The 24,970-nt window shown below is 45.0% G+C and overlaps 1 protein-coding gene across 6 annotated transcripts in view; it reads right to left on the reverse strand.

The window, feature by feature from the left end:
* Positions 1 to 21,837, reverse strand: part of LOC101077704 (histone deacetylase 4-like) — a 40,728-nt gene extending 18,891 nt beyond the window's left edge. For 2 of the 6 annotated variants that reach the window (XM_029839830.1, XM_029839827.1), the window contains exons 1-5: positions 21,677 to 21,837; positions 19,166 to 19,469; positions 9,451 to 9,592; positions 2,986 to 3,317; positions 103 to 253 (exon numbers count right to left, since the gene is read on the reverse strand). In XM_029839830.1, coding sequence (XP_029695690.1) covers positions 103 to 253; positions 2,986 to 3,317; positions 9,451 to 9,565 — 598 coding nt within the window. In that variant the 5' untranslated portion in view covers positions 9,566 to 9,592; positions 19,166 to 19,469; positions 21,677 to 21,837. Of the gene's footprint in view, positions 1 to 102; positions 254 to 2,985; positions 3,318 to 5,441; positions 5,753 to 9,450; positions 9,744 to 19,165; positions 19,470 to 21,676 lie in introns of those variants that run through there. The other 4 variants (XM_029839829.1, XM_011606256.2, XM_029839828.1 and 1 more) reach the window with 4 other exon arrangements.
* Between the last annotated feature and the right edge of the window lie 3,133 nt (positions 21,838 to 24,970).

Raw genomic sequence — 24,970 nt, forward strand, 5'->3', positions numbered from 1 at the left:
AGGCAAATGGAGCCAAAATCAGTGAATTTAGCACAACCTCCCAATTTGACCCACCGTTTAATACCAAGCCCAAAAACTTTGCTGAGTAATGCAAATACTTACTCTCTTGACCTCTCTCCTTGTTCTTCAGCAGCTGCAGTTTCTGCTCCCTCTGCTGCTTCTCTAGCTCCTGCTCCATGCGGTGGTTCTCCATCTTCCTCTGGTGCTCCAGTAGCTCCTGCTGATGCTTCAATGCCAGGAGTTCCTGTTGCTGCTGCGGGTGAAGGGATACAACAAACTTGAAGGCTGTATTACAGTTGTAATAATAATAATAATAATAAATAATCAAACTCTCACAGTGGTTGCACCAGTTCTGCACCAATTTGCTGAGCTCACAGCTAAAATCCCAGCCTTTCTAAAGTTGTTCGAGGGGACTAAAATAAAACCTCTGCACATCTATAAAAACCTGAGGACATAAGCTTCTGCAATAATTTGGGGGAGAAATGGGGATGAAGCTTTAAAAACAACACATAATCCCATCTGCTTATTCTCAGCAGAGACAGTGAAAGAAAGAAAACGACAGAGTGAGCGAGTCTGTTAAATACTTGGATGAAAAACCATGACGGTCAGGCCTTTAAATGAAAGAAATTAATATGGTTTCACAGTTTGTCCTGTCGCCAAAAAGGTCAAAAATACCTCTTCATTCTGTGAGAGCTAGCAGCTATTATACTGAGAGAACGCAGACAAGAGCATCAATTAAATGCTAAAAATGGTGAAGCCCACTTTTACCATCCTGGAACTCTCAGTGCTTCTGCAACCTGAGGTGGCCGATCAAGCGTCACAACTGCTCAAGTGCTTCTGTGAGGTCTGATAAATGCCCAAACTGCTCAGATTAATAATCCACTCTGCCCAACATGCTGAGAAGTCCATATCACCTGAATAAATCAGCACAAAAAAAAAAAAAGTTGAAGATGAGGTTGGGAAAAGAACGCATTTGGAATTGGATTTTAGCCCGTAGCCTCGATTCTTGTTTTTGTTGCCGTTCAATCGATGCCGAGGATGGCAGATTGAGTGGGTGGGAAGGTTTTAAGTAACCTCCTCACCCACATCCACATACAAACACAAACCAGACCCCTGTGGCTCAACACACCAGAGATGTGCACACACTTTTTTTTAATCTGTGTGGAGCTTCGAGGCAGCTCCCACTTTATGAGTGTTCCCTGTCATCAGGCTGCTGCTGAGTGTTTCAGCCCCTCATGTGGAAGCCGAGCGGGCATGCGTGCGACTGTGTTTGCCGACATCTGAGAGGGTGTGTATGTTTTAATGCCCGTGTGGATACACGGGCTGTAGGGAGGCTGTGAATGGAGCTGATTCAGGCCGGGCCTCCCCGCTCAGCTTGTGCGTCACTGGCCGCCACCTGAGTGGTCCCGCAGCCCCACCACAGGCCGGATGAGATGAGTCCTTCAGACACCATCACTCATCCCCGGACGTCCAAAAAAACTCCCCAATATGAGAAGAGCTACAGGAATGAGTGCAGAGCGCACTCAAAGATTTCATTCTTGATTAAAGAAATTAAGAGTTGGGAAAAAGGAAAAAAAGAGAAGCTATAAAAGAAACTTTAAAGTAGCAGAAAAAGAGGTATTAAGGAAATTGAAGGAACAGGAAAAACAAATTGGGAAGATTATGAAATGTATTGTCAGAGTGAAGAAATAAAATTTAAATGTGTGACCAAAATCTTCTCCATCTTTGTTTAATTCCTTTTGTTCAAAAGAGAAAGAGCTCTGCTGTGTATAATGTTGTACATGAGGAATTAAAATAACTCCATTCAAACTGGAGTAATCCTGCAAAGCCTCATCTCCTGCCCCCATAATCTATTTTTACAGTTTATACCCAGTCCGGGGGGAAGCCCTTAATTTGTGCATTTCTTTATCTTTCTGCATCTGCTGTTTTGTGAATATGAACAAACACATGAATATTTTTACATGATTTTTCAGCCCTGCAGGAGTTCTCAAAAGCCCACAAGTATTAGATCTTTAGTGTGAGGCCGTCTGCTTATCCAGATCCACTTCGCATTTCCAGGTCAGAGTAACACAGGTGCACCGAGTGGCCGCGGCCTTCTGCACTCCAATCTTACTGTGCATGGTAAAATAAAGCTAAATAGTTTAATCAAACATCAGCTTGTCGCGCTGAAAGATGCTAATTGTGTGTATTATTCGACCAATATTTAAAGTGAGGCTGCAGGAGGACAAGTAGATAAAGGTTTTGTTACGTAACACCGCACCAGTCCAAAAAAAAAATCACATCTATCCCCTGTTCTTCAGAGTCCAAGCACCTCTCTTTATATCTCTTTATGTAACATATTTGCTACCGAAGATGGCATGAGTGTGTTGTGTTCTCAAAGTAAATTTTCTGTTGGAGAAAAACAAAAAATGTCCATTCCTTGCTGGCTGATTGATCATGCTGTTTTTGTCTTTGAAAATAAAGCCAAGCCAAGCCAATATACCTAATGTTTTCCCTTCTAAAAGCATTTACCAAAAAAAGACACTAAACTCAAAGAGTCCAAATGTTTCATCTTTGACAAACTAGCATTGGAAAATGGAAATTTTCACGATCCAAACAGATCGACAGTTCAGAGATTATAACGCCTCAAAATGATGTGGTTGGTTTGCTTTTTTTGCCCTCAAGCGTATTATTGACGTATGCAGGATTTCAAATAATTATGATCTGAAAAACCTATAGAAAAATTCCTCTGAGGGCATTAAAATAATGATCTTCAGATTTTAATTTAAAAGTAGCAGTACTGATAATAAACATCATCAGAAAGAACATAAAAAGCTTTTTTAAAATCCTGAATAAACTCGTGAATGCAAAGCATGACCCCCAGAGTGAACAGAGCATCAGAAATAGTGCTGATTCAGAAGCTAATTCAATGGGATTTAATGAAAAACACTAAATAACTACCGCAATAGTTTTGGAAATAGATCTTGAAGAAGAAAATAAACATACCTTTATGTGCTCCTGCAGCTGGGCCTCGTGTTGGCGAGACAGCTGCTCGTGCTGCCGCTGGAACTCGGCGATGAGGATCTGCCGCTGGATCTGCTGCTTCTGCTTCAGTGTCAGAAGCTCCTGCTGTAGCTGCTGGTCACACACCGAAGGGCCTCCCGTGCCACCTCCTCCGCCGCCGCCACCAGACTGGCCGGTCCCAGCGACGCCCGGTGGCTGCTGGCCCGGTGGGGAGAGCTGGGACACCTGCTGCTGCTGCTGGTGAGGGTCCACGCGCAGGTCCATGGGGATGGCAGCTGGAGGGAGACGCAGGGGCAGCGCCGAGTTGATGTCCACTGAGGGAGTAAGACAAAGTCAGATCAAGTGGTTTAGTCCAAAAATAGTACCAGTGTCGTAAAATGTGACCGTAAATCTTGACCCAAAAGGCCTAAATTTTATACATCTGTTTACACGCCTCTCTGAAGGGACTAGGTTCAATTCTTTAAACCGGGTAAGGTAAGGAGAATGGAACAGAATTACCGTAATAAATATTCACAGTGCTTTGAAAAAAATCCATAGTAATGAAAACCTGGTGCATTTTCCTCCTCTCATCCCTTCTGTGCAGTTATAACTGATGCTGCAGTTACAAATGAGGCCCGGCGACATCTCACAAAGATTGCTTTGACCCGGCAAGGCTGCTGCCACCCACAAATCACCGAGCAGGAAGCCATCCGATCAAGTAGCTTCCTCCCCATTTAATCTGAATAAATAGGAGTTGACTGCTTGATTATTTACATACATGTTTGCGGAGAGCAAGGCAACAGCCGGAGACACTTGCCTGCAACTTTGTGCTGATAAAGAGGTAAACATGCCGTTGCTGGCACACCTAATGGCAGGCTTAAGGAGCAGTGAGCAAGCCTGATCCAGGGGCAAATTTATGCACACACTGAGCGGGGAGAGACTATTTATAGCACATTAACTCCAAGTGTGAAAACAATAACACAACTTTCCACTGCAGAGATGCACTTTCATTGATGAATTTGGAAGTCTGTGCATCGCCTTTCCCTTTTTTAACGCCGGGCATCCTGTATCTGAACACGACAGACGGGCTTTTCTCATACATCATGCACGCAAAAGTGCCTCATTTAAAAAAAATCAGGCCCTGAAGCATCTCATGGAAGCTCATTTACAGTCATATGTTTGGGGGAGGCGTTGTCTCATGTTGAGGATTTATGATCAGAGCGCCATCATGTGAGGGACGGCCACTAACGAGTCAGAAATGGCATCCGTCTTCTGATCCGTTTACGGCACATCCTATTTATTTCAACCTGCTGGATCATAGCGAGCCTTCGTTAACAGACACTTAGAAAGGATGACATCAAATTAAATACACTCATCCTTCGGTTTGGCTCCTCACTCTCTTTTAAGAAGCTTGCAGGTGCTTGTAAGCAGAGATTAACTCCAACAATCACACATAAACCAAGTTTGCTTTAAATAAGGAAAGACGTTATGTCATCTGTGAGTCACGTTACAGTTTGAGAGCTGAACTCAGTGTCTTCAGGCTCAAAGTTGACCGTATCAAAATTTCCACGTGTAGGTTGTTTTCCCCCCGAAACAAATCTGAGCAGTTGACACAGACAGAAGAGGTGGCTTTAGTGGTACGGGTGCAGATGAATGGCCTGTGCTCACGTGTTCTCTCTCGATCAGTCGCTCCAGCTGGTGATGCTGTCTTTTCCGCAGCTAAAAACATCAATCTGAATTTCACCCTAATCGCATGCAAAATCCAAACTGGCACATTTCTGTCTCACGTTTTAGCGCAAAAAATATTGCACATGAATGTGGGACGAAATGCAGAAGAGCTCCACATTATCATTAAACACGATCGCGTTGTCACCACAGAACATGAAGAGAGTAGAAACGCAAACACAGCAAATGTCGAACATTAGAAAAGAAACATTTGGTGTTGAATTCCCTGTTTTTGTATATTGTGATATTAGTGGAGCACAGTGAGCAACAGAGCTACTGTAAGATGTTAATCCCTTTGGTTTTGGTCTTTTTCTGGCATTCTCTGTTTAAAGTTTATGTACAGAAGTAATGCAGTGGCCTTGGTGTGTGTGTGTGTGTGTGTGTGTGTTTGTGTGTGTGTGTCGGGGGGGGGTCGTAGGTATTACTACCAAACTAATAGTCCACCTAATAAATGTCCTGTGTCACTCACGAGGATGTGACGATGGGCAGAAACTGCACTTGATATTGTTTCAATAGGGTCTAAAATCCAAAACGCGCACACAAACAAGGGTTCACAGGCGCCCCCCTGAACAAAATGTTCCCCCTCGTGCACCTCGCTCTTATATATGCGATGAACACAGATACAGAGCAAGAATGGCATCGCTGCTAACAACTCTGCACACACACACACACAGAGGAAGGAAAGAAAATGCAACAGAGAGAGAGAGAGAGTGTGAAATCTGCATTAAACATACCCATTAGTGCTCTGCTCCTCTCTGCAGCCGCCTCTGTTTTTATCAATGCACCTCTTCCTCTGCTCAGTCGTTTATGATGACAGCACGCTAAAGATCCTGCTCCGCGCACTTCTCCCCGTCGTTTCAACCTCTTTCACTTTTTGCTCGTCGTTCATCCCCTGATTAACCCAATGGGCGTCTCTCTCTCTCTCTCGCTCTCTCTCTCTCTCCTCCCCTCATCCTTCGTTTGCCCAGTGGTGACATCACGGGGCAGTCTCAGGCATGCAGCCTGTTTATTCTGCAGCCCTTTGCTTTTCCACAAAGCCATCTCTCTCTCTCTCCCTCACACACACAGACACACACCAGTCCCCCACCTCTCTCTCATTTCCTTGTTCGACTTGCTTGTCTTCTCTCTAAAAATCGCTCTAAACACACGCACACACACACATACAGACACAACACTGCCGCTACAACATCCTCGCTCTTTGCCATATAATAACCACCTGACTCTTCTCTGTCCCTCTCTGGTGCAGTTTTAATACCACATGCTTAAATTCCTGGTCAGGAATTTTCCTGCATTTCCCAAACAAATAAAGCCACAAAATGGTTTCAGGTGAAGCAGCGTAAGGACTTTCCCTGTGAGGAGGCTCCTTCCATGATTCAAATACCATAGGATCACAATAAGAGCAGGGCCTGGTATTAGACTATATCTGTTATTGTTTCTGTGTCTTTTCATCTCAGCGTGAGGCTCTTGCATTGACCTCTCAGCTGCCTGCATGTGCAAACATCAGGGTTCAACAAGTTTGAGTCTCCACTTCTGTGTACATAGTTTCACATATGTGCCCTGTGACTAAATTCATCTTTAACAAGTTACTGGTGGGAATGTTTGAGTTGAAGAATACTGTTCTTTTGTTTTTTCCATGGGTCACAGATTCATTTCTGAGGTGAGAACTTGTGTGTGATCATTGTTTTAAAACTGATGGAGGTGTGGATTCATCATGAGTCTTTAACTGTGATTTGATGAGCACCAGTAAAAATTGCATTGAAAACTAAATAGCTTTGCATTGACTCATCTGACTCATTGCTCTCGAAGCATGAGATTAACTATAATAACAAATAATAATCTGTTGAAATCTTCCACTTCCAAACACAATGCCATCCAAATTCCTTTCAAGGGTCAAAAGACCCAAAATTTAACAAGCCTCGGCTCCTTTGGCACCTTTGTCTGTCTCATTCTTCCCAGCGCTGATATCAGCAATCTTTGTATACAAGCAGTGACGTCAAAAATGGACCTCAGTTTACAGATGTGTTGCTGATAGAAGACAATACAGGGTCACTCTGAGAACGCCAAAACAAAGACAAACCTGTCGTCTCACGGGAGGATTACACAGCTGATGGGTTTAGCGAGTCTGACAAAAGAAAAGACATCAGCTGAAGTTGATGCTGTCATTTTCTCTGATCCTTCCTAGAGAAGCTGGGGCCTGCTGGGAGACGGAAGACCTCGTGCCTTCTCGCGCTCATCCTCACTTAAGCGTGATACAGAGCATTTCCTCAGCACCAGGCGGAATCTCTGCGAGCTCCTTAGCATGTTTATGCTGTCCATCAGTGGTCTTCCTTCGTCTTTTTTGTGTTATCTGTCCTCTGCTCAATATTCCTCCTCCCACCTCTCTCTTCCATCTCCATGCAACAAATCACAGCCTTTTTACAACCCCCTGGGTGCAGTCCACAACTATCCTGGCTCCAATTGCAGATCTATTTATATTAGACAATGCAGAGGGCTGGCATCTCTGATGGAGGTCTGCGTGTCCAGTGAGTGTATATTCCACGATCTGACTGCCTGAGCTCAGGCCTTGTTAGGTTTAATAGATGTCAGACTGAGTCTGTCAGGGCTGGCATGAGTCTGCTCCATCAAACGAGCTTTTGCAAAGAGCGGGCAAAGCAGGGCAAAGCAACAAGTCGCGCATCTGCTGAGGAGGGAAAAAGCTGCATTTCACTCGCTGACTGTTCTCTTGAGGGTAGGTTGCTTTCTGGCAACATCCGATTTGAAGACGTGACAGAGAGACGTGCCGAGGTCGCTGTACGCACAGTTCCGCTTAGAAAAATCATGGCGAGCTCTGACTTGCCGTGGCCTCCGTGACGTCATGAAACGGTCTGGTGCATGAAGGCCGAGGCGCGGTACGTGCAGCAACACATTTAGCTGCATGAGGATCCTTGCGAGTGCTTATATTTTACCCTCAGTGTAAAATGCATGCGAGCAGTTATCAATATCCAGATAAAACACCATTACATCCTTTTTTATCTGTTGTCTATCTGAGCAAATGTTTGACGGCACAAAAATATTTACAAGAAACTCGAGATCACGCTCATGCCACAACTAGTCAACTTCATTTGTGCACAAAGTCGGTGGCAAAAACAAAATTTGGGGGGAATCTTGAGTGAAAAACCTTGGATTGTTAATCAAAGCGGAGAAATCTCTTGTGTGGAAAAAAAAAGCGCCTCCACATCATTTATAGCCTCGAGTGTAGACACTCAACCAGCAATGGCTGCTCAGCAATACCTTTCTGCAAGTAGAATGAGAAGTGACAGCACAAGTTGCTTGTCTCCATCTATAGCTGTTGGAAAACAGCATCTGTTCAAAGGCCAGCAGAAAAAACAGGGACTTGCTCAGAGGTAGGTATTCCCCGCAGGTGCAGCAACAGGCAGGCTGCAACCTTAACGAAGCGCCAAAGCAACTCCGAGGAGAAGTGGAACGCATTCCCGTCCTCCCATGAGGCCATCCGAAGGGTTCAGGATGCAGCGGCGTTGGGCACGGCTGTACAGCATCCAAGACAACAGATTTGGAGAATATCTGATGGCGTGAGTCTCAATATTTTAGCAGCCTTGCTGCAGGCTTGTGGAGAACATCAACAAGAGCATGTGTCAGTCCTCAATGAGGTTCAAAGGAGGAGAAGATGTGGGGGGGAAAGGAGGGGGGTGTATTGCGCAACAGAGGTTACTCTTTGATACACCTGTTGCTCTTTTATCATAAAAATCCGATACCGGAGTAATCTGATAATTGCAATAATGGGCTCTTCAGAAATGTAATAATAAAAAACCCTGGTTTAGATATTTCAGTACATGCGTAAAGACCTAATACTTAAACTTCCCGTTATTTTCAGAACGGCAGGTTTTGTCTCACATAACATGGTAACGCCTAAGGTCTTAGCGTAGGACGTCGAGAGTTTTCATTTCACAGAACATGAAATCCGTCTCCTCTTCACTCCAAAAGTGTTGTCCAGGTCTGTTGCCTTTTCACTCCCACTGCGTCACTTCCGAGTACCGGGGAGGAATCTAGTAGTGTTAATGCAGTAAATCAGCCATGGAAACCTGGATAAGAATTTCAGAAATCAGATAACGGCGGGATTTTTAAGTTGGTGTAAAAAGGGCTACAGAGCAGCGCAGGGAGTGAATTATGATTTGTGTGACTACAATGTTGTCTTTTTAACAGAAAATACAACTCTGGCCGTGTAGTGTGACATAAAAAGCAATTTATGCTACTGGTGATTTAGATGATGCACTATGGATATATTACCTCACACTCATTTCTCCATCAGATTACATCACCTCAATCTGTGCTTATTTATTTATGGACATTCCCCCGCTGCCTCCACTTCAGTTCTGTGTTATTGTAAATACCATGGAACATGTTTTATTCCTATTTACGGGCACAACAGGTAAAACATCTCACGGAAAACTCCTTCGACGCTGTCAACTGGACTGGACAAACTACAACTGCCATTCAATATTAACAGCAGCGGTCCGACTGATGGGAAAACATTGATAAGACATCAGCTATCAATCACATAATCCATAACTGTGTGTCACATCGCCGTTGCAGAAGAACAGAAATGGAATGAGAATCATCATGAAAGGAAGCACGCAAAGTCACACAGGATGTGGTTAATAGTGAAATCACGTACGGGAGGTGCACACATACACACGCGCTCTCTCTCACACACACACACACACACACACACACTGAGTGTCCAACCTGTTGGGATGTGGTTGAGCACGGATGTCTTCAGAACCTCCAGTGGCTGCTCCTTCCCCAGGATTCCCTCTGTGGAAGAGAGAGCACACTCAGCTTCAAAGATGGTCCGCAGCATTGAGAAAGCCTGCCTTTTAGAGGAGACCTGCAAATCACAAACAGTAAACTAGCAGTGGGCTATTCAGGTCATCTCACGCCACCACTTTGCTTGAGTCTTGGGAGCTAACGCCTGATACATGGCAGGTGTAGCCTGCGAATGGGGGGAAAAGCGATGGCTGAAATTCCGCTCGTAAGAAATCTAAGCGCTGAACAGCTCACATGTGCTGGAGGGATGCTCGAGCTCGACTGAACTGATACGCCTGTGCTCAGCATAGCAAATGTGGCTGGCGGCAGAGAGTGATGAAGGAGTGGGTGGGTGGGAGGCTGGGTTGATGGAGAGGAGGGCGAGAGGTAAAAATAGCTCACCCTTTTTTTTATGTATAACAGTACATGCAAGCGCGCACACATGTGCAGACACAAAGACACTTCGGTGGTGTGCACACATCTGTGCGTGTTGAAGTGTGTAGGCTGTAATTATAGTGGCAACATGAAAGGGCTTTTGTAGCCGCCAAGCCCTGGGAAGACATGGCTATAAAAAGCAGAGCGACAGAGAGGGGGGTGGTGGAGGAGGAGGGGGAGCTGGGGAGGCACATGGGGAGAGAGGACAGGATAAAAACAACAAAAAGGGTGCAGAAGTAGGGGGGAGAGAGAAGAATTGCCATGCAGCAGAGCTGACACATTCAGCACGTGTATTTTTAGTCATGCTAAGCACCTGAGCCATTTACACACCGAGACCATGTGATGCATGCAAACATGCAATTATTCCTTAGGAGGGAAGATGAAAAGCTGTGTAAAATCCCTCTGGAAGAATAAAAGAGACAGAAAACAGGCAGGCGCCTCACTCTGCGTGATCTATTTCTAGAATCCTCTCTGCACCAGACTGGCTCATGCACTTAATTAGCCATGAAGCGCAAGGATGCATCACGGTCCGATTACGTGTGTTTGTCTCGCAGCACCTTTCCCGAACGGTTACTGTGCCGAATCCCTTAAAGGACATTGATGTGGTCAGCGAAACACTGCGTTCCCTCCTGTTCAAACACTGTCTCGAAACACGAGGGCTCATTTGCCTAAATCCGTCTGCCGAGCGGCGGCCTGACACTGCTGCTGCGACGTTGGATGAATTGTGACAAACCTCGGAAACAAATCAGGAACTTAAAGTTTCAAATTTGTGGTCCGGTGTGCACACAGCCGGGTCAGGCATCAGGCAAAAAGGAGAAATGCTGCGGGAGTCTAACACAAACAGGACCGCCTCAGTCACAGCCGACATCGCCTGATGAGCCCAGCCAAAGAACTTGCACACGCCGCAGGATTTTGCATTGGAAATGCGGCACATCTTTGTGTGATGACACCTGTGGCACAGAGTAACTACACCAGCTTTTCAACAAATTGCTGCGAGCTGATTTGCATTTCTGACTGAGGGAATCACAGGCGAAGGGTGTCTTTGTGGTTTGGTAAAGTGTGCAAGACTGGAAACAGCATCACACAGCCGATAGCTCGCAGCACCTGTTTTATGCACGCAGACATCCGTGGGGACAGCCCCCCCGTCGCTGTGGGCCACAGGGGTCCGCCCCCCCTCCCCATGACTTCACATTATCGGCAGTGAATTTTCTATACTTGTTTTCTATTTTTATTCACTTGAGTAAAAACTGTTTACTTTTGTACTATCCTAAATAAACTAAAAATAGAAATGCATGTTACCCATCTGACTTAACGCTACACTGTGATAGTACATTGGTGTCCTCCTCACACACTGGATCTAATGCCTCCCAATACTGAAATGAGGTATCCACCCCTGATTCAAAGTGTGTGTACTTATGTGTCATGGTAATGTATATCCCTTTGTTGACTGCTGTAAAATGCAAAGATCCACCAGTGATTTGTGGATATTAATACCTTTATTATAAATTTATGGCTTTCACTGATGAGTGATGTTGTAGGATATAGCATTTCATAAGACCGAGGTCTTGTGATGATCTGGATGGTGTCATGAAGCACTACCTGATCCTTTCCTGGTAATAAATGCCATAAATTCCTTATTTGAAGCTGAGTTTATGTGATGTTAAGCTGTAAACACATTAGCTGTGATAAGTTGTGAACACATTAGCTGCTTGCAAAATGCTGTGAAAAATTAATGTGGCAGAAATAAAAGAAATGCGCAGCTACAGGACAAATGCCTCTAACATACTGTATGTGCACTAACATACTATTTGTATTTACATTGCACTTAGTGCACTGCTACCTGAGTGGAAGTAGTAGGTTTGTGTGTTGAAGCAACAGCTCACACACACCACTACGTCGTAGCAGAGGAGTGTCCAATTCCTTGGCAACATGCTCCATCAATCTTGAATGTAGCCTAGTTACCCATCAGCCCTTCCTCCCTCCAGCTCCCTCCTCCTTTTTCTTTCTCTCCTCCTCTCTTCTTGGTCCCACTGGGGAAGCACTGGGAGACGGGGCGCTATAAATAGCCTCGGCTAGCCTCCGGCGGAGAGCAAGTTGACTCGAGCTAATGCAGCAACCGCGCAATGAAAAAAAACAACATAATCTGTGCTGTTAAACTGGGTGTAAGGATACAAGGAAATGAGTTGTAGGAATCTGTCTGCTGTGTTGCGTAAATGTAGTATTGAGGAGAGACTGGCGAGCTTGACCCCCGGTCTGCATACTGTATGTTGACAGAGGCCTTTTGTTATATGGGAGAAATGAGACGTCTGTGCCTTTACAAAGGCAGACAGTGACACAGAAAGAGAGGAAGGATGCTCTGGCCTCATTACATTCAGTACATTTCCTTTCTGGCCACGTCGTCCAGGGTGACTCCAGTGGGCAAGGTGATGCAGACAGGAACAATACGATTATTTAAACACGCCTCTCCTTGAAGAGCCTTTTCCTCTGGGTCGCAAATTTGCTTTCCGAGGGCACCGGCTGACGTCATTGCAGCTGATAGAGAAGAATGGGCGAACCCTGGCGTGAGCGTCCACCAGTTTGCATCCCAGTGAACTGTTGGAAACAAACCATTTAAACCCCATTTCATGGCGGTGGAGTCGGGGAAAAATACAGCAGTAATCCAGTGTGGCGTTCCGGGGTGCTTCTTTGTGCTTCGGGGTGAGTGATGTCAATTGATATAAAATCACAAATTAGTTTGGCACTGTCAACTGTCCCAAACCGAATTCCTGTCAGAGGAGCAGGAGACCAGTACAGATACATAAATACTACTGCGTCCCTCTAGCAACTGCAAACAACGGCCTTATTTAAAAAAAGGAAACATGTCGCATCTTTACAACTGGGTTAACAGGTCATGCAAACCAGCCCATAACAGGTTGGATTCCTATCCGCCCTAACCAACCCTAAGCTTGACGAAAACTAACCCTAACCCCCTTAACCCCTAACCCCTAAAATAACTCTAACCTAACTAACTCTAACCCTAAAATGAATCTAACCTTAACCCTAACACTAACCTTAAATCATAACCCTAACCCAAACTAACCTTAACCCCTCACCCTAATAACTAAAATAATCCTAACCCAACCATAAACCTAACTAACCCCAGCCTTTAACATAACCCTTAACACTAACGCAACCCTAAACCCTAATCTAACCATTACCAACCCTGACCCTAACTGAACCTAACCCTAACTAATCCCCAACCTTAAACTTTAACCCTAACCCAGCACAGCTTCATATGAGATGTGGCACCCTCTCGGGAACTGGGGCGGGAAGATGGAATATTACATTTACATACATATAATTCCTCATTTTTTCCTAACTACGAGTTCCTGACCTGTGATTTCCAAACCTATTCATATCCTCATCACACTGAATTTGTACGCAAGGCATCCATGATGGAGCCATGCGTCGCCGTGAGGAAATTTGTGAGGCAGCTGAAGCGCTTTGCTAGCTGGGCCACCTTATCTAACACGTGCAGGTGGTAAGGTGGCAGATTCTCTGCAGCACATCAACAAAGGCCCCAGCAGTGGCCATATTCAGACTCACGAGATGGGGCTATTTCTTTGATGTCCAGGCCAGACTTCCATGCTCCCCGTCAGGCACCGTAGAGCACAATGTCAAAAGGCGCAAGGATAGGCCTCCGAGGCAGCAGTGTAAAGTGTAATTGCCACTGACAGCTTGTTGGAAGACACAGCGTATCCCGTTTCTTAGCCGGGGAAGAGACAAATGCACAGAGACAAAAGTTGCCTCCTGTTCCTTTCATTAGCTCGCGCTCCCTTTGCCCAAATACCAATTAAAAGCAGAGTTTTCGATACACAAGGACACTCCCGGATGTTTTTGGTGGGGAGACGAGATGGGAGCTGCACTGCAGTTGCACGAGGACAAAGAAGAGCTTGTGGGAGAAGGTGGTCCAATGTTGCACAAGAGTCCCCCCAGTTTTGTTCTGGGGGGGTTAATCATGTGCAGTCAGGCTGGTGGCTCATGGGAGGATCTAGCTGATGAACCGTCGTCTCTATTCACCGGGAGTAATGTTATGAGAACACGTTGCCGAAGCGCGTTTGGCAATCAGTCTGATGGGCAGGAACATTTCGGAGCAAGTGGACACGGGGAAACAGTATGGCTTGAAATTACCCCGGATGAGGCTTGTGCTTCCCTCACAATGAGCAGCGGGACAAAAGATGCGGCGGTTGTGTCACGCGTACGCTCACGCCACTCTCCGTTTTTAGCCCCAACAACAAACCTCTCAATTGTGAAGAGGGGGAATCAACACGGGACTCTAAAAATAATGATGTTTGTTTGCCATGTGTGCACGTGTGCATATCTTGTGCGTGTTTCTAAAAATAACACACAGGGATAAGCCGGGCCCTCTTTATTGCAGCTAAAACTTTTAACCCCTTCACCCCTGGATTTAAGCAGTGTGCCGTCCGTCTGCGTGCGTGTAGAAACGGGGGCGAGAGGGGGCTGAAACGTTAACGTAATGCATTAACCATTCAGGCACCGGCCTGGCATTCCCATCATATAGGCAGAGGTTCCTTTGGAGAACAGTTCAAAAGAGAGAATCGAGTTACGATGTTTTAACAATTTGTGTAATAACTAAATGGGGCCAAAGTTTGTCAGCCAATAATTTCAAAAAATTCGTTAACTTCAACCAAGTTCAAGTCCATTCTTTGAATCGGTGCGCCATTGCAGCCCCATTTACAGTCTCTGGCAGGTCTAGAATAAGGACTTTTAGTATTTTATAAGGAGGCACAACGCATGACTGTGAGCTGTGGGGAGTTGTGTTTGATTAGATAATACGAAATAAAGCCCCCAATATTGCATATGAATCGCAAAGCCCAAACTCAACACGACCTCTTTGAGTTTTTTTCCATATTACTAAAGATCGTGAAGGCAAGCATGGAGGACGCACTGGGATGTACAGGCTTCCATCAATGTGGACAAGACCATGTAGGTAAATCCCAAGACAGAGACCCCTTCCTCGGGGATACGCCTGTGTGTCACTGCTTTGATCGTTTGACGTCAGCGGCGGTCCCTTGTCTTTCGTGTGGAAATCCCCCGTGACCAGACAGTAAACATTCGCTGACAGCGACAAAAACACCACTCATTGATGCTTAGAAGAGAGGTTTGTTTTTAAGATTTTAAAAATGATTTATTATGGGTTCTTCATGCTTTAAGTAACGAGAGCATTCGTTTAAGTAACGAAAACAAAAATTCATAAAGGATAAGTTGCAAAAACAGAGAGAAATGTGCATATTCTGAGGCACCAATCTACTGGTGGAGACGGAAGTGCTCTTTCTGCAGTAAAGTAAGTTACAGGGGGAAAATCAGGAGCAGACAAACGTGTCAATCTTGCATAAGGCAGCAAATACTGTGGCTGACAGACAGGGGCCGAAGAGGAGTCGTTTTGTGTGCCCAGTTAGCCTTGCAGCAAAGGAAGCAGCATCAATCACAGCACTGTTCAGCCTCCAGGGGAAGTTTAGAGAACAGACTTTACCTCCCAGGCCACCATGTCCCAGCCTATAAACCCTGTTCCAATAAAACATAGCAGGACTAAGACCTCAGAAACAAACCTAAAACTGTCTCTGTGCTCCAACAACCGTGAGATGATCATTTTCAGTCGGATCTTTTGTTTCTGTTTGTGGTTGTATAAACCTAGAAACTCCTGTAACCTCAACACCACCGAGGAAACGTCTTCGAGGAAAGAACGGCGTCAGGTTGACTAAGCAACCTCACCCACATTTACACGGTGCAAAATAAGACAATAAAAGTGCACCTTGAGCACAGATTACATCCAGCTCCTTGCAGGCACATATAATCTGAAAAGACTTTAGCTTGTGTTCCAACGATGTAAAGTTCAATTCCCTCATTCAGAAATCATTTACTGTAGCTGACACTTATTGACCATCTCCAGTGTGCGAGTACGTGCGCGTGCATTTGGGTGACTCATGTGTAGACCCAGTTTGTGCCCCAGTGATAAACACTGCAGACTTTCCTGGAAAGCTTGCCCTTTCTCACTTTGAAAGGAACAAATAGGCTGTGCCTTCTGCACTCTTTAATAAGGCGGCGCGGCGCTTGAGGAGGTCTCGCCTTTGCTTCCACTGCTGCTGCAATTTGAGGACACGGAACTCGAGATTTAGATGTGACAGTGGCATCGCAATTAGTATTTAAAATTCCCATTCTTCGACTTTCGGAAACCAATAATGCCATTTACTCTCCGCAATCAAAACACCAATCAGACACAGTGCTATATATAAACTGCAGTCAGATTTGCTGCAGCAGCCAATACAGGAGATAAAAATATTGTCATTCTACCTCCATTTTCTGTCTAAACGCACATGCGGTTTCTTATAATCGCCCTCTTTGTCAAGGGAGTCAGCAGCCGGGACTGTCACAAGGAACTGATAAGGGGGCTCAAACTTGCGACCACAACCACAGAGTGGCCCCGGAGACTTTTGGGAAAAGGAGCCAAAACTTGCGGCTGAACCTCGAGTACGAGCGTTTCTCGAAAAATGGAAGCGAAATGTTTTTTAAGTTTCATATCAGCGAAACGTGAAACAATCGTTAGCCAACAATATCATTTGACTTTTGTTTGTGCTCTAAATAAATTTTGCGTATGAGGATGTTGCAGAGCGACTGATCCAAAGGAAGTTGGACATTCCCAGAATCAGACAATGAGTTAGCTGCTACAAGCACAACGAATGCTGCCGACTAACATGCTGATGCCCTCAAATAATGGTGGTACCACACTCCAGCCACGAAGAGCCCATATAAACAAAAACAGACATGAAGGCCTTATCAGCCTGACCCTCTTTTGTTTTCCGGGAAATATAAGATCCACTAATCATTTTACATTTCACTTTTCTAGGAAGAGATTTGCAGTAAATGATATTTAATCTAAAAAACCCACCGAGGCTGTAATAAAGAAAATGAGTTTAGTTCTCAAAAAAAAAAAAAAAAAAAGCACGCTAGTAAGCTCATTTACAGATTAGCAACAAAGCAGGCATGGACACATACAAAGACACACACATTCAAGGCTTTAGAGGGCTGGTGCATGATTGAAAAAGAGCAAACAATCCCGGGCCTAAAAAAAGAATTTGGCAGCTTTAAACGCAAGTGCAGAGGAAAGCCATGGACCTGAAAGTCTCGTTGTTCACACTGGGAACAAAGCTGATTTGTTTAATTACTCTCAATATGTATCAGCAAAGGTATCACACAAGTCTGATGCCACCAAGGGCATCAGTATCTCCCCCCACACTCCTGTAAACATCATTATCTTTGACGACAATGTTTTTGCTCGCGTTTCCCTTCTTTAAATGTGTCCAGGTTTGGCCCGTCTGCCTCCGATATCCAAAAAGTGTCTCTCAGAGCTGACAATCGATGCCTCAAACTGACGCCCATGACTGGTAGAAGGGTATTCAAATCTTTCTCAGAAAACAGTCGTACACAAATACAACTCAATTAGGGAAGACTTGAAATCGATGCGCCGCGCCGCCTTAATTTTACTTTGAACTGAACATTTAGAGGCCGTCGAGTAAAAATTACTTCAAATTTGAAATTACAGATACCTCAGAAAAAACAGTGTACTGTAATGCCTTCAGCTTGAAAATAAATAGCTTTATTACATAATGCTGAGGACAACAGAGAGGTTTTTAATTATTTTTTTTTTAAATCTAAGCCATTACTAAACCTAATTTATTGACAGATCAATTATTATTTGATGAATGCTCAATACAGCATTATTGCACCCTCAGGCATATAAACCTGTTGTGGCATTAGTGTACTAGTACTCACTAGTACTCACAAGCTCAGTGTTTAGAGAAAAATGGGCGACAAAGTTCAAATTCTCCACGATTCGAGGTATCAGCTTGCCTGTGTGCGGTCTCAGAATAATTTACAACGCTCCTCTTGTGGAGATCACTGAACATGCAGAGGAATTAGAAAGTGGTCGTCTAATGGTAACAGTTGAGCCACAGTAATCCGGGGTTGATCTAAGAGCATAATGCTCCTGAAGCTACTTGAGGACAGGAAAAGTGAGTCGATACTGCCGCCGCGAGTCTCTTCTTTAGGAAAGGATGTAACGTGACTAAGAGAGCGGCGGCCACATGTGCACAGATATCTACTCTCCCCAGGGAGGTGCGTTCCCGTGTGTCAGTGGTGGGGATGTTGGTGGTGCTGAGGCTGGAGCTCATTCCTACCTCTCGGGGGCCAGGCAGTTACCACAACTGCGGTATTTATAGTGCACACACTCCCAGGTGTACAAAGTAAACACGCTGTCAGGTACCACGCCGAACGGGGGCAGGAAGCTAACCTTTTCATCTGCCAGCTGCTCGGCGAATAATTCATCACCTCACTAAAAACAAGGCCCGAAGCCTCTAAACTGAGCTTGATTAGATGTCAGAGAGGAAAAGTAGAGTCTTTAATGAGTCTACCTGATGGGCTTTTGCTCCAGAGCTCTCTCATACAACAAAAAAAAACAGGCAAATAACAGTCTATGTACTGCCTGATCAAAATCTGCAATCTAAGATTAAATGTTCATATATATCAACATAGGGAGCTCATAACAAAAGTTGAGAGGGTGGAACCGAGGTTGTTCTTTGCAATGTAGCCATAAAATGATCTAAAATGTTGATAAAGTGAAAGTTTACTGAAGTGTCAGCCCGTAAATAATGTCCATGTTTACAATTTGTGTTTTGGTCTGCTGCTCCGCCGTCCACCGATCTACCAGTCACAAAGGAAGCAGCGTTCCGGCCACCACTGAGCTGTAGCAACGGAACGTTTTGAATCAGAAATGTCAGATGTTACTAAACCGAAAAGAAAAAAGTGAAAATTTGTTTGAAAAACAATAATGGCCACTTGTAATTGCTAACATTAGTAAACTATTATCTTTCATACGGCAGAGACGTTGTTCTAAAAGACCCAACATTAGCACAGCTAAGATAAAGCAATACAGAAAGTACATCGGTCAAACCCAGGCCTTCTAGCTGGTCCGGCAACCTCTACTCTGGGGGGCGGGGTGGGACGCCACGCTCCACATTATTCTGATCGAGAGGGCCCTACCAGCTTTGGCCACAAACTTACATATTGCTCCTTTCAATACCCAACATCCATGAGGGGTCCAGAGGTGCTTTCTCAAAAGGGTACAGACATGGGCGGGCTGCATGGCGGCGGTCATCGATCTTACCTTGGTGGCTGTGTGAAGTCATCGTCGACAAGTGGGACGTGCGAGTGAGCGCCCGGCTCGGCGAGGGCGTCGCAGAACAGACGTGTGGTTGTGTGAGCACAGATGGGAATTTTTGATCACTGCGGAGGTGTGGATGTGTGCGTGGAGGAGGGAAGGTGAGTGGGGGGGGGGGGGGGGGGGGGGGGGGGGGTGGCGTTCCTGAAGAATCCCTCAAGGTTGAGAACAGGAAGCAGACGTCAAACAGCAGCAGCCAGCCCCCATGAGGCTTTGGATTTGGCTACTCTTATCAGAGCGGCAGCACCAACTATGAGAAAACACAGGACACAGGATTTTCTTCAATTCAACATCGGTACCAGGCTGGTGGCACCTGCGGAACCACGCAGGACCGCGAAGGCTGAACATTCTTCTTTCGCAGAGGTAGAATTCATATTATTATTGTTGCCACTTCTGTAGCTAAAATGTGTCCTTAACAGTACACAACTTTGAAAAAATGTGACCTTTCAGGCCTTGGGCTCAAAACATCAAGTCATCTTTACCATTACAAATAGAAGAGAAAAAGTGCCCGAGGGTGATGTGGGAGGGGGCCACAGGCACTGGGTGTGTGGGGGTGGTGTGCACATTCGTGTTGGCAGAGTTCTGAAGCAGGATGGACACATGTGTGTTAGTGAGGGGTGGGGGGGGGTCTTAAGACAAGAGGGCCAGACAGTGCAGCCCCAGGACAAATTGCCCCCCAAATAAATCGGTCATTGCACACTGTGCACGCACGCTTTGTGACTGAACAGCAGAGGCGCGGAGCATTGGGAGGGGTATGTATGTGTCACGGAGAGTAGACGACACCCCAGGGGGGCTTAGTGCTCTCCCCAGGCATCGCATCTGTCCTGGGAGTGTAATGTGTGTGTGTGTGTGTGTGTACATCCTGGGCTATTGTCACTAAAAAGAGCTAGCTTGATGAACGGTGACAGATCTGGGGAGACGAGCCCTCAAGCCCAAACTGGAAGAATAATAAAACACAGCCTGTAAAATGGGTGGAAACCAGTGTTGTTGTTTTTTTTAAAAAGAAATAATAATAATAAAAAACCTGTTAAAACAAAAAATTAAGTGTAAAAGTGCACACGTGGTTCTTAACACTACTGGATTTACAGGAGTCACAGTTTCCAAACAATATGACTGGGCCGGCTAAAAAAGTATGTTCCAAGCCGAATTAGCTGTATTTAGTCCAACTAAATTTTTGTTGTTAACAGGTTGGATACTTAATGGGACGAGGAGCCCTGCAAAGCTTTAGTTCACCCTCTTGTGGTGGGCTGCAGTGAAGGTTGCCCATTTGTTTTCTAAGAGTTGGTTTCTGTTGTTTCAGGTCGTCCTCATCACTCAGATCCAGTGTATCAATATTTAATAACGAGCTAACATGAAAGCATTTATCTCAGGAGCCTGGTGCCGTGCCAGTTAATGCCCCTGCAGGATTTATGATAATCACCGATTTCCTCCCTGAACGTTAATGTAAAAACGTCACTTCGGGTGTAAAATAGCGTAGACCGTTTTGACACCTTTTTGCCGGGGTGTGGCGAACATTGGGTGACGCCACGCTACGTCACCCATCGCCAGATGACTGGCGCGGCCTTGACGTGGCGTCAGTACAAACAGCTTTCCACCTGACTCCGGCTCCAAATGATGTCAGAATGATAAATGTCATTGTCTAAATCAATGGATTCACCCTATGAACTCCCGCACCGTGACCACGGCTCCGCCGAAACCCAATCGGATTCATGGGTCACACTTTTGCAACTTCCCGGTTTTTGAAACCCAGAGGTCAGAGGTCACTGGCTTCCTTTCTCTCTTTTCGTCATTTTATTTTTGCAGCAGGCAAAAAAAGCAACGTGCACTGGCCCGGTGCACACGCACTTACACCTGCGCGCATGCGAGTCCAGCAACTGCGTGGAGCAGCAGCACCGGCTGTGCTGCATCGGTGTTGCTTTAAGCTCCAACGACCAGTACGCCCCCATTCACAAAAAAGATTGACGCATGCAGAGAATTACCACCGCCCATCCCGAGCCATTCACACACAAACGCACACTTACGCCGGCCTGTGCCTCCCTTTCGCACGTTTTCCTCACTACTGACGCTGATCCAAGTCGAAGGGAGCCCGTCGGTGCTGTCTAGGTGGTATTAAATCCGAAAGCTCGGCTATGCGCTAAAAATAGCACAGCAACAATCGGCATAATAAACATCGCCAGTCCGATCCCCCTACACACTTCCCGCCCGCTACAGCGCTACAAAAGCGATGTTGAAAAGCAGAAAAACACCTTTAATCCCCGAAAGATAGCCAAACCACTGGCACTGGATCAGCAGAAAGGGGGGACGGGGAAGGCGAGGCCGTAGCGGCGTGCGGTGGAAACTTCAGCCGGACATTGTTTTGATGAATCTCGCCTGTGCATCGCATCCCTGCCCGAGTATCAACATCAAAGCTCGGCTACACACTCATCCCGAGAGCCCGCAGACCCGCCAGCAGCTCACCTACGCGGAGCCAGAGGAAGACAAACGTCCCAGCATGTGTCCCGAACTGCCTTCACTCCGCTCCCATCTTACAACTCTTGAGGTTCGGGGGGTTTTGAGCGCAGCGGAGACGAAGAAATTCATCTCCTGACAGATTCCGCCATACTGGATTTTTGTTCCAGCCCCAGCAGCGTCACATGGAGCGCCCCTACTTTTACCAGGGGCGGGATTAGAGACGGATGAAGAGCCGATTCAGCGGTCTGTCCCAGAAACTGAGCGACATGTACGAAGAGCCCAAGTTCCGACCGCCTTATTTCCAGGTGAAAGTGAAACAAGCACTTTGTCAGAAATGGGTTGTAAACGCGGCGCAAGTACACTTCATGACCCGGTTTTACAGATAACGTGCGACTTAAATGCCCCCTAAAGGGAAACCCGAACGACTTTATCGCCCCCTAGTGACAGGCTGCAGTGAGGTCTAAGCCCCGCCCACCCAACTGTTATCGTCCAATCACGTTAGAGGCGCAAATGAGCCAAACAATCCGCCGTTTCCGACACTCACCAGGTTTTTTTTTCTAAAACTTGATCATTTATATAATTAAAAACATTTATTTTATGACTAACAAATATGACTAAACAAACCTAATTTCATCAAATCCATTCAGCATCTTTGTCATTATTCAACACCTTTCACTGTGGCATAAGAAATAAAGCATTTAAGTCCAGATTTTGCTCATTGCAACATGAAACACTCACCACGCTGCTTTCTCTAATTCTTTCATTTTCATTACTTTATATTTGATTTTGCATCTCAAAAGCCACCCACGGGCAAGATCACAACACTGCTCCCTGCAGCTGACTGGATTACTGTAATATGCTAACCAGATGCTATCATGGCTATCATCTGCAGCCTCAGACAGTCTTAACATTCACCTTTTTTCTGCACAGTTCTCTGAATAAAGCACTTAAACTTCTGTGGCTGCACAATTAAGACCACAGAGGAAAATCTGGAAGGAATTGATTTCAAAGATTAGACCTGTTAGAACTTAACCAAAGATCGCCGCACCAGGAAATGCCCGGATCACAAATAGCATAGGGAGCATTTAATAAACATTTAAACTGCAGGTGCCCAGTGAATATTGGTAAATATGATTTTTTTTTTTTTAAAGTTGTGAAGTGTATTTTTAAGGTAATCCAACATAATTTTATTTTAAATTCACCCTTACATCAAGCTAACTAAAGTAGTCTATTGTGTGATTACAATTATTTTTAAGATGATTTTTTTCCGTTTTGGGAAGCGGATGTCTGTCGCGCCACTGTTACACCGTTCTGAAGTAGTGTCATTTCACGTCGCTCAGCCTCATCTTCATTCTGAACTGCTTGTGTCCGACTTGCAGTAATTAATTGAGGTTGCTCCTCTTTGGAGTACAGGGAAAGTCCTTTGGGACCTCACCATAGCAACAGTGGATTCTCATTTCAGCTCTGTTACATACAGTCTTGGAGGCATCTCCGATGTTTGATGTTCCCAAGTAAGCTCTTCAGGCTTAACACATGTATGTGTCCACACTGCATATGTTTTATATATATATGAATTATTAAAGAAAAAATATGCGTTTGCCTTTCACGCTAGAACCGCAAACGACATGCCTGCCACTGTTCTCTGGTAGTTTAGTGGAAACAGACCACTATTTTAGGGAACTGTTGAGAAGTTTCTGCGAAAAGGATCTCAAAGATGTTATTTTTTGTTGTAATTGGTGCTATTGCAACTATTATTGAAATCTTAACTGTGAAGCTGACCTTTGATTTTAAATTGTAAATAGTGTTTAACTGTTGCATAGATGTACTGTAAAGTGTCCTTGGGTGTCTTGAAAGGCGCTTTGAAATAAAATCTATTATTATTATTATTTAATGTGATTATTTGTGGCCTTCCTGCCCCCAACAGGCAGCACTGGACTCTGAAAACTGAAAATCTTGAGCATCTGTACTGTCAATGGACATTTGCTGATGCAGACATGCATTTAAACGCGCGTGTGTGTGTGTGTGTGTGTGTGTGTGTGTGTGTGTGTGTGTGTGTAGAACAGTAATGTCAAAGCAGGGATTACACTGGCTTACACTGCCTACAGCAGCACATTTGCCATTCAGTCAACATCACACTCTGCTCGCCAAAATCGCTGATTATGTTGGTTGAACTATTTTGCCTTTAGATGAGTTACAACCATCCCTTCCTTCCATCTGATGTTGCAGCAAGTCCAGTTGTAGCACCAAGTTGACTAAATTACCCGATACAGCTGGGGTAAAAACAGAAACGGACTAAATCTGACCTGTCCAAGAATACAAGCGGTCGTCAGACTGCACGTTTGGCAACCCGTGTAAACTACCACTGTGTTACTGCAGCAGACGCATTACACACGGGCTGTAGACCAGAACACACCCATGCGCACGCACACGCAAGTACACTCACACTCACACAACATGGCTGTTAGTGGTTTTAGACAGGAAGCCATCATCTCACCCAGCACGGTCCCACATCAGTCAGACCTCGGTGTCAGAAAGAAGCTCTGCCACCAGCAAAGAAAATGTTTTTAAAACAGCCCAGATGATGGGACAGAACAGCAGGACAGAACGTGACAGTTCCATTTAAATTCTTTTCATAGGAAGTTTGTGGAAGAATTTATTTTCCTGTAATTAAACAAAGGATTACCTCTTCATTTAAACTCCAAGATCATTCAAAATGTTATGTGTTTAACTGTTTCATGAGCATTTCAATTTCTATGCTTTTTGATTACCATATATTCCACAGTGCACAGTTATAATATATGAACTTTTACTTTTAAATTTAGGCTTTATGTTGGATTATTTCAATATGCTAGGTAAAATGTTGGATACTTGACCTTTGGCCACCTTTACAATGCACATGTAAGATTGATAATATTCAATATTCCTGGTCACAAGTATTAGAGGTATATTTTAAAATCTCTATATTTATTCACATAAGTGTCCATATAGTAATTTTTCAACATGAGAGTATTTGCTCGTGCCTGTTTTGGGTACTCTGGGTGAGTTTTTGCTGCATTTACTCTAAAAGGGAGACGTAAATTCCTTCCAGGAAGCCATGACTGTGGCATTTAAGAGAAAAATGAGATCAAAATGAGCTGTAAAGACTTCTTGTTAAAGGTTTTTGCCGTCAAGGCCCTGAAACTTCCCATCAAAGCTTTGCTGGGCTTCATGGAGTAATTACCTCTTGCAGCCGTGGCTCCCAGGCCTTATTAATGACACTGTTTGTGTGTGTGTGTGTGTGTGTGTGTGTGTGTGTATGTG

Source organism: Takifugu rubripes, chromosome 8, assembly GCF_901000725.2.
Source record: "Takifugu rubripes chromosome 8, fTakRub1.2, whole genome shotgun sequence".
In the NCBI taxonomy this organism is placed as follows: domain Eukaryota; kingdom Metazoa; phylum Chordata; class Actinopteri; order Tetraodontiformes; family Tetraodontidae; genus Takifugu; species Takifugu rubripes.